Below are 10379 nucleotides of genomic sequence, written 5' to 3'. Positions count from 1 at the left end.
GGGAGCGGGCCAGCCGTCCCTATATGGGAGCCGAACCCGGGGCCTTGGTGTTATCAGCACCGCACTCTCCCGAGTGAGCCACGGGCCGGCCCATAATTTCAATTTTTAAACATTTGTTGAGACTTGAATTGTGATGTACCATGTGGTCTACCCTGAAGAATGTTCCATGTGCTGATGAGAACAAGGTATACTGTGGTTGCTGAATGAAATGTTCTGTAGTTACCTGCCAGGTCCCAGTTGGTCTAAAGTATAGTTTAAATCCTGTGTTTCTCTTACTTGTTGCCTAGATGATCTGTCTGAGAGAGAGGTGTTCAGGTCCCCAATTATTATTGTATTGGGGGTCTATTTTTTTCTTTAGGTCTAATAGTGTTTGCTTTATATATCAGGGTGTTCCAGTGTTGGGTGCATATATATTTATGACTGTTATGTCTTCTTGCCAGATAGATCCCTTTATAATTATATAATGGCCTTCTTTGTCTCTTTTTATAGTTTTTGGTTTAAAGTTTAATTTATCTGATATAAGAATAGCTACTTGTGCTCATTTTTGGTTTCCATATGTGTCGCATATCCTTTTTCATCCCTTCACTGTTAGTCTGTGTGTGTCTTTACAGGTGAGATAAATTTTTTTGAAGACAGCATATAATTGGGTCTAGCTTTTTAATACAATCAGTTTGTGTCTTGTGAGTAGAGAATTTAATCCATTTACATTTAGGATTGTTATTGAAAGGTATTGTCTTACTCCTGGCATTTTATTGATTTTTTTGTTTGGGTGTTTTAAATATATTTTTTTCCTTCCCTAAGTTTTATTTATTTTGAGTTTCTTTTTTTTTTTTTTTATTACTATTGATTATATATATTCGTGGGGTACAGAATTGAATATCAGTACATATGTCCAATAAGTGGTGATCAAATCAGGATAATCAGTATACTGTTTACAAAATGTAATCAATCTTTGTGACCCTTAACTAGTTTCTTATCAACCCCCCCCCCCTTTCCCACCTCTAATAACCACAGGTCTGGTTTTTTGGGTTTTTTTTTTTAAGTTTAATGTATTGTTATGATTCTTTCTTTCTTTTCTTTCTTTCTTTTAGGTCCCACTTATGAGTGAGGACATGTGGTATTTCTCTCTTTCTGTGCCTGGCTTATTTCACTTATAATTTTTTCTAAGTTCATCCATGTTGTTTGTTTTAAATATCTTTTGTTTCTTTCTTCCCCTCTTACTGTTTATCTTCAGTATTTGTTGGTTTTTTGAGTTGGTAAGATATAGTTTCTCTTTCTTGTTTGCATTTTTGTTCTACCAGTGGGTTTTGTTCTTGTGTATTCATGGTAGTGATTATTGTTTTTCAAATTCCAAATGCAGGGCCGGCCCGGTGGCGCACTGGATAGTGCGCCGCTTGGGAAGCGCGGCGGCGCTCCCGCCCAAGGGTTCGGATCCCACATACAGACCGGTTCCCGCTCACTGGCTGAGCGAGGCGCGGGGGCAACACCGAGGGCTGCGATCCCGTTGCCGGTCCCGGTCCGGTACGGGGGCGACACTGAGGGTTGCGATCCGTTGCCGGACACGGAAAAAGACAAAAAAAAAAAAAAAAAAAAATTCCAAATGCAGGACTCCTTGAGGATTTCTTGTAGGGCTGGTCATGTGGTGATGAACTCCTGTAGTTTTTGTCTGGGAAATATCCCTCATTTCTGAAAGATAGTCTTGCTGGGTACAGTATTCTTGTTTGGCAGTTTTTTTCTTTTAGTATTTTGAATATATCATTCCATTTTCTTATGGCCTATAGAGTTTTTGTTGAGATTTCTGCTGTTAGGCTGATAGGGTCTACTTTATAGGTGACTTGATGCATTTCTCTTGCTTCTTTTAAGATTCTCTCTTTGTCTTTCAGTTTTGCCAGTTTGACTATAATGTGTCTTGGAGAGGACCTTTTTGAATTCAATCTGGGGATCTCTGAGGCTCCTTCATCTGAAGGTCCATATCTTTCCGCATACCTGGGAAGTTTCCTGCTATTATTTTGTTGAATAGGTTTTTAATTGCTCTTCCTTTCTCCTTCTCTTCCAGAACACCCATGATTCAGATGTTTGTGTGCTTAATCTTGTCTGCTAGCTGTTTTAGATTTTCTTCATTTTTTTGGATTCTTTTTCTTTTTGTCCACCTGGGTTATTTCAAAAAGACCATCTTCTAGTTCAGAAATTCTTTTTTCTGCTTGCTCTAACCTGCTGCTTAAGCTCTTGGTTTTGTTTATCTTGTTGAATGAATTCTTCAGTTCCAGGAGTTCTGCTACATTCTTTTTTAAGGTATTACTCTCTTTGTAAATTTCCTCCTTCATATTCTGGATACTTTTTCTGATCTTGTTGTGTTGTCTGAGTCTTCTTGTAACTCACTGAGTTTCCTTAAGATTGTTGCTCAGAATTCCTTTTCAGTCAATTCAAGGGTTTCCTGCTCTACGGGTCTGGTACTTAAGAATTACTGTTTTCCTTTGGTGATGTCACATTTTCTTTTCTTTCTTTCTTTTTTTTCCCCCACCCATATTTCTAGTATCTCTACATTGTTGTCTGGGCCTATGGTAGAGCAGTTGCTTCTTCTATTACCCTAGAGTGGGCTTTGAGGAGATAGACTACCTCCTGTAGATGTGTTTTATATTGACTGTTGAATAGGGTGTTTTAGTATTGGTTCTGGGTAGACACAGTAGTTTTGTCTCCATGTGGGTACTTCAGCCATGTTATGTGTTGGAGTTGCATGTGAATGCCTCCATGGCATAGGCACTGGAGCACTTAGTGATTCCTTGCTGAGGTTAGTGACACAGTATTGGTTTGTTGAGGACCTGAGTGGGCTCTTGAGTTCTTGGGAGAAGTGCCTGGTTGCACTCTCTCTTTGGCTGGGGTGGGTGTCCCTGGGCAGGCTTGTTGGCACCCCAGGTAGTGTCCTGTGACCCTGATGGATGCACTGGGGTATACTAGAGTTCCTCAGTTTGAATGGGTGACCCTGGGCAGGGATTCTCTCTCCTCTTTCCTACAGGCAGAGGCTCCTCCTGGGTCCTTGCTTCCCCTGGTTGGGAGATGGGTTGGTGGTGATTGGGGATTTTCTTTCTTACTCTATTTGGGTATCCAGAGTTTCTGCAGTCTCAGGCGTTTCCATTATGCCTCTCCCCAGATAAAAGCAGTCATGTGGGCTGGACACAAACCTCCCACCCCCCAGTGTGCCACCATGTGTAACAGTATAATTCTCTCTGTGGGTTGGGCCACTAGGTCACAGGCGTGAACTCACTCACCTCTTTCCCTGGGCTCCGCTGGTAACTATCCTTGTGTTGATGCAGCTGAGTGGTTGGTGGGCTGCCTCCATGGCAGTAGTGACTGCTGCTGTGGTGGCAAGCTGCCCTTGTGGCAGCAGTGGGTGTGACAGACCACCTGTACAGAAGCAGTGTCTGCAGCAGTGGTAGGGGCTGCCCATGGCTGCTGAGCTCCCTGGGCACCCTCATGCCATCTGTTGGGTGGGGGCTGCTGGCAGCTGCTGAGGTTCCCAGGCCTCAGGCAGACAAATTAAATGCTCAGCCTAGAAGTCAACTACTCTTCATCTCATTGGCCAGAACTGGTCACATGGTACTACCCAAACAGAGAAGACCAGGAAGTGTATCTTACCATGTGCAGGGAAAGCACAGATCTAGATATTTCAGTGAGCTGCATTAATGGCTACTAGTCTATTTGCTTCCTTGTGGTGTCATTTCATTTTTTCCTCTAGCCCTTGAATTTCCTGAAAATGGAAATTAACTCCAGAGTTTGATTAGACTCGGGTTCAGTAATACTGGCAACAGTACTTTATAGGTTGGTCTGTATACTTCACATAGTATCACATCAGGAGGCACACAGTGTTTGATTGTAGTAGACTATAGCAGTAATAGCTCCCACTGCCTCTACCCCCAACTTGTTCACACCTCCCTGTATTCATGCCCTTGAGCAGACCCCTCTTGTTCTGACTCTGGGCCTGGCCACATGACATGATTAGGCAAACAGGACAATATAAAAACTGATGCAAGCAGAGACTCAAAAAGTATTTGCATATTGGGGCTTTCCCTCTCTTCCTACTTTTTAGAATGCTGAAACTACCATCTGAAGAAGCCTGGGCTAGCCTATTGGAGGATGAGAGACTACTAGGAGCAGAGATGAATAGTCCCAGCTGAGGCCGCCTAGACCAACCAACCTTTGTTCTTTTAAGGCCTTCAGCTGATTGGATGAGGCCCACCCACATCATGGAAAGCAATCTGCTTTATTCAAAGTCCACTGATTTAAATGTTTATTTCATCCACAAAACACCCTCACAGAAATATCCAGAATAATGTCTGACCAAATACCTGGGCACAGTGACCCAGCAAAGCTGTTATATAAAATTAATGATCACAAACATATTCCACTGAGACTGTGTTGTAGGTTGAATTGTGTCCCCCAAAAAGATGTGTTGAAGACCTAACCCCTAGTACTAGTGGTGAATGTGGGCTTACTTGGAAATAGGGCCATGGCAGATATAATTAGTTAAGATGAGTAGGGTGGGCCCTTAATTCAATATGACTAATATCTTTATAAGAAGAGGGGAAGACACACAGAGACAGATATGCACAGAGGGAATGTTGAAGACCTAACCCCTAGTACTAGTGGTGAATGTGGGCTTTCTTGGAAATAGGGCCATGGCAGATATAATTAGTTAAGATGAGTAGGGTGGGCCCTTAATTCGATATGACTAATATCTTTATAAGAAGAGGGGAAGACACACAGAGACAGATATGCACAGAGGGAATATGATGTGAAGATGTATAGGAAAAATGCCATGTAATGATGGAGGCAAAGACTGGAATGCCAAGGATTGCCTGCAACACCAAAAGCTAATAGAAAGGCATGGAACAGATTCCCCCTCAGAACCTCCAATAGGAACCAAACCAGCCAACACCTTGATTTGGGACATCCAGCCTCCAGAACTGTGTGAAATAAATTTCCTTGTTTTAAGTCACCAGTTTTGTGGTACTTTGTTACAGCAGCTGTAAGAACTAATACATACTGCATGGACAAAATACTATGCCACTTAAAATAATTATCCTTTCCTGTGTGTTTATTTTACCAACTGTGATAAAGTTAGGTTCATGCATTTCTGTTTGTTTTTGATATTTTGGAATTGCTTTTTTATTTAATTTTTGGCTATAGTAATTATTTATGTTTCCAAAGTCAAAGTCACATAATAAAATATAAAATAATACCAATAATAGTTGTCTTTGGGAACTAAGATTATGTGTTTTCTAACCCTTTTCTGAGGTTTTCAAGTCAGAATGTAGGATTAAAAGAAAAAATAAAATGACTTGTATTACAGGCCTCAGCTCAGTTTCCATGACCTCAATAAAACCTTCCCACAAGTACTTTCTTTCCTCTGAATGCTTATATTGTTTGCTGTCTATATTGCTCACTTAGCCCTGTGCATCAATCAATAAATTAGAAAATTAATCCATTGAGATCTGAAGAGCACCATATTAGATGTTGTGGGGACACAATATATTATCAGTTAAATTTTCATGTATAGTCATTTCCCTGATTAAGCTGTATATTGAAGCCAAAGTTTCCTCATACCCTCCCTGGGGGACAGTACTGCTGACTGATGAAACCAGAATTCCTTTGCCCCAAATACTGAAGAGAATATAAATAAAAACTGAAACAGACTGATACAAATCCTTTTAATAAAGTATATCAATGACAACTTCATGTTTAAATAAATACATTGTTAAAAAATATCATGCAAGAGCATTTTGTTATAATTACTAAGAAAGATTTGAGACTACTGTTCCCTCTGCAGAAATGCTATGCACAGATGCAAAATGATCAAAGGCTGATATAATAATGAATCTCAAGTAAGTGGCGTAGCCATCGTGTGCCTGTAGAAGAAAAATCAATATGGATGCTTTTAGCATTCCTAGTTAACTCTTAATAAGCAGTTAGCAGAAGAAAGGGTTTGATGCAAGAGTAATATTCTGAATATATAACAATATATAAGATATAATATTCAGAAGAGAGGCCAGCCATATATAACAGTTGTTCTGGTGCATATCAGCTGAATATCAGCCTTGGTTTGCTGAAAAATAGCAGGTGGAGCTAAAAATTGCAACTATACATTTCTGATCAATTTTTTAAGTGTCTTTCTGAAGATTTTTTTTTTTCCTTTTTCCTTTTTTTGTCTTTTTTACTGACCGGTAACGGGATCGCAACCCTCGGTGTCGCGCCCACACCGGGGACTGGCAACAGGATCGCAACCCTCGGTGTTGCGCCCGCACCACACTCAGCCAGTGAGCGGGAACCGGTCTCCACATGGAATCCGAACCCTCAGCGGGAGCGCCGCCGTGCTCCCAGGCGGCGCACTCTCCAGTGCGCCACTGGGCCGGCCCATGAAGTATTTTTCATAAGAGGTTTCCCTTGGTTAATGATGCCTCAGAATATACTACCCTGAAGCATGACTATATTTTTTTACATTTATATAATTTCTCTGGAAAGCAGTTTGGCAATATATTTAAAAAGCTATACATATGTTTATAATCTAGCACCCAGTAACTCTACTCCTTGAAATTTAATCTTAGAAAATAATAAAAAAGGTGAAGGTTGTGGTAGCAGGAACATGCATAAAATGTCTCCCTGTGAATTGCTTATAATGGCAGAGAAAAGAAAAAGAAAATTAGGTTAAATGTATGCAAACAGGCAAATGTTATTTTTAAATTATATTTATGAAGCACGTGTTATGTAAACAAAACAGATGATACAAAATTGTCCATGCATTGTTATTATAAGTATGCAATGCACGTGGTCAACAACTAGAAGAAAATAAGTACAGTAAAAGCTGTTGTGACTGCGTAATAAAGTTATGGGTGATTTCCAGGTAAAGATGGAGAAAAACAGGATGATAAAATTCAGTATAATTAATCATTTTTCTGGACCCCACTGGCCACCCCAGTTATTGGGCAAAATTTTGGTGGGAGAAAAGGAAATTAATGGGATTCAAAAACTTCCTACAGAATCTTCTGAAACACTGATTCCTTAAGCAGCTTGCGGCAAGTTGTGAGGAAGTACACTTAATGGACGTAGTACCACTTTAACCCTCACTTAGAGAAAACTTAATTAAACAAACACTACCACCTAAAAAAATACACATTCAGTTGTTTTACTTCTTTGTGTTTGTATAAAACCAGGGCCTGACAAGCTAGTAGGAACAGACAAACTCCAGATGACGCAGCAACTTCCTCATCAATGGACATTCATTCCACTTGACAAGCAAAGCCCAGTGGAATGTTGTCGAAAAATACTGGTTCTCTTTCCACCTCATCTCTCTCTGGCTTATTTATTGCTGATCCTATGCTCTAATTCCCCTTATCTGAATCTCCCTTGTCCTTTCATGCTTAAATTAACATCCAGTTCTGGCATCTCAACGTTTTTTGATTCCTATTCTAAAAGGACTACAGAATCAAGTGAAAGATGGCAAAGCAAAGCAAATAAATACTTCAAAATAAAGGAATAAGAAAAATAAAAAACAAATAATTGAATTGTTTTATCCTTGCTGTTACACTCTCTATGATGGATAAGAGCCTAATTTACAAATGCTACATTAGGTTATAATGTTATTGAGAATAACTTTCTCTACTGGTTGATTAGGTACAGAATCTATAAATCATGAAGATATTTATTAACTCTATGACTATGGAGATAGGTTTAAAATCTAAGCATACTGTACTAGTTAAAGATAATGTTTATCTCTACAAATTATATTTACTTACCACAATTTCTTCATTTTGAAGCTGCCCCTCTGTGTGTACTAAATCTAAAACACAAATTTAACAGAAATGAATTAAGGCTCAAAATATATGAGGACAGCTACTGAAATTTATGTTCAAGCAAAACGTGATATTTGGTATAAATTTACAATAGATTTAAAGGAATTACCTGTGTTTTGTGGTTGAAATTTGATACAAAAATAGAGACATGATATAAAAAGTAAAAAAAAAAAAAGGTAAATCGTATAACTTCGTATAATGTATGCTATACGAAGTTATGCTAAGCATACTGTACTAGTTAAAGATAATGTTTATCTCTACAAATTATATTTACTTACCACAATTTCTTCATTTTGAAGCTGCCCCTCTGTGTGTACTAAATCTAAAACACAAATTTAACAGAAATGAATTAAGGCTCAAAATATATGAGGACAGCTACTGAAATTTATGTTCAAGCAAAACGTGATATTTGGTATAAATTTACAATAGATTTAAAGGAATTACCTGTGTTTTGTGGTTGAAATTTGATACAAAAATAGAGACATGATATAAAAAGTAAAAAAAAAAAAAGGTAAAGTATGAGCTATAAAATATCTCTAGTGAGTATAAGCAAAAGGAAATGCAAAAGGAAATTACAGTAAAGTAATATAAAGTAAGAAATTGATAAAATGTGAAAATTTCTTTTAAGGATTGAGCTACTAATAGTAATCACAGGTCTGAAAGGAGCCATTTCATTGTACACATGGGTAACGTCTAGAGCTCAGTTTCTCACAGTGAATTTTCACTATGATGCAGAATTATGTGATCCACAAATTGATCTCTTCTGCTATCCAAGTTTAATAAACCTTTACTTCCATAATTTTAGGACAGACTGATTTATTTGATCATGAGTTAATCATATCAAACATTCTTTTGGAAACATAAAGTATTTAATTGATATAGTAATAGCTATTGACATTATTAGACATTAATTTTATTTGAATCAAAATAAATGTACATGACTTTAAAAGCCACATTGTACTAAAACAGAAGTCTCTGGGAAATAAGATTATATGTGACTTTCTGCTTCCTAACCCTTCTCTAAGATAATGAAAAACAGTAATCCCCTGCTTTACTCCTTCTTTCTCCTCCAGTCCTGTTCCATACAGATAAATGTTTTCAACTCTTTACGCTGTTTTTCCTGGAATTATATATACTTATATTCCCTTTGTAGTTTATCAATTTTTTACTGACTTTATAATAGGACAGGTAAAAATTTAGGTTTCTTAAACTAATATCCCCTTCCTCCTCCTCCTGCAACTTTTCTCTCCTCCCAATTTTGAAATCAATACTTGGTGGTTACATTATGATCTCTATGTAAATGTTATTTATTGCTGAAATAAATAACCAATTATCACATTTTCTTTCTTATATAACCCCCCACCAGGAGTTAATAATAAACTCTTTTTCATTTGCCCAGTTTTTTTAGTTATAAAAAATTATAAAATATCATACATAAAAGACAGAACATAACTATATATACATAACATAACCATATATACCCATCATCTAGATTTTACAATTCCTAACATTTCACCATAGTTGATTTATCTAACTTTTTTTGCTAAGGTATTTTAAAGCAAGTCTAAGACATCATGACATTTCACTTCTAACTACTTGATTATCCATCTCTAAATAACGGATTTTTTTATACAACTACAATATCATACTAACATTAAAAATAATGCTTTAGTATAATATCTAGTCCCTATTCAAATTTCCCCAATTGTCTCCCCCAAATGTCTTTTTATACTTGGTTTATTCAAATCAGAATTAAGTTGCTTTTAATCTTGAACTGCTTTCTCTCCCACATACTTTTTTTTTTTTTTTATGCCATTGACTTATTGAAGAGACCAGGTGAGTTGTCCTGTAGAACGTCCCACATTCTAGATTTTGTCATCTTGCATCCTGATGGTTTCATTTAATTTGTTCCTCTATCCTCTGTATTTCCTATAAGTTGGAAATTAGAGCTAAAAGTTGATAATATTCAGGGTTTGACACCTTCATCAAATGTCTGTGATCCTTGGGTGTCTTTTATTACTTATAAATAATAAATCATTTGAAAACTGAGTGCATGAGCCAGGCTTGTTTACTGGTGGACTTCAACGGGGTGACCAGGAATAAAAGCTTTTGTCAGTATGCATAGACCTTTTTCCTGGGGCCAGTCAGTTACTCCAAAGATGAATCCTCCAGTCTCCTAGCTGGGGGTATAGTCTTGGTTGATGTCATTAACAGCAGGGCACAGGAAGGAGGCTGGAATTCCAGCTGTTTGTCATGTAGTCTTCCACTTAAATCCCCCGTTTTCAATCCCATGTCTCACTCACTCTCTACTATGCCTGATCTCTGAGTCCTTGCCTCCACATTCAGTATCTTTAATCTTCTCTTGAGGGTGGTGGTGGAGGTCTGTGGTCACCTACTTTTGTGGGGTAGAAGAAGGTGCCTAGGGGCCGGCCCGGGGGCGCACTGCTACAGTGCGCCGCTTGGGAAGCGCGGCGGCGCTCCCGCCGAGGGTTCGGATCCCACATACAGACCGGCCGCTCACTGGCTGAGCGAGGA

At 38.3% G+C, this 10379-nt stretch overlaps 1 protein-coding gene across 3 annotated transcripts in view; it reads right to left on the bottom strand.

Moving 5' to 3' along the window:
- The window catches only part of HSPB11 (heat shock protein family B (small), member 11), an 84744-nt gene that overhangs the window by 49862 nt on the left and 24503 nt on the right, over window positions 1–10379 (bottom strand). The window contains exons 5-6 of one of the 3 annotated variants that reach the window (XM_008581861.1): window positions 8123–8166; window positions 5689–5903 (exon numbers count right to left, since the gene is read on the bottom strand). In XM_008581861.1, coding sequence (XP_008580083.1) covers window positions 5790–5903; window positions 8123–8166 — 158 coding nt within the window. In that variant the 3' untranslated portion in view covers window positions 5689–5789. Of the gene's footprint in view, window positions 1–5688; window positions 5904–7787; window positions 7832–8122; window positions 8167–10379 lie in introns of those variants that run through there. The other 2 variants (XM_008581862.1, XM_008581864.1) reach the window with 2 other exon arrangements.

Source organism: Galeopterus variegatus, unplaced genomic scaffold, assembly GCF_000696425.1.
Source record: "Galeopterus variegatus unplaced genomic scaffold, G_variegatus-3.0.2 Scaffold2480, whole genome shotgun sequence".
Classification (NCBI taxonomy): domain Eukaryota; kingdom Metazoa; phylum Chordata; class Mammalia; order Dermoptera; family Cynocephalidae; genus Galeopterus; species Galeopterus variegatus.
The sequence above is the reverse complement of the archived record's forward strand: the minus strand, read 5'-3'. Positions and strand labels throughout refer to the sequence as shown.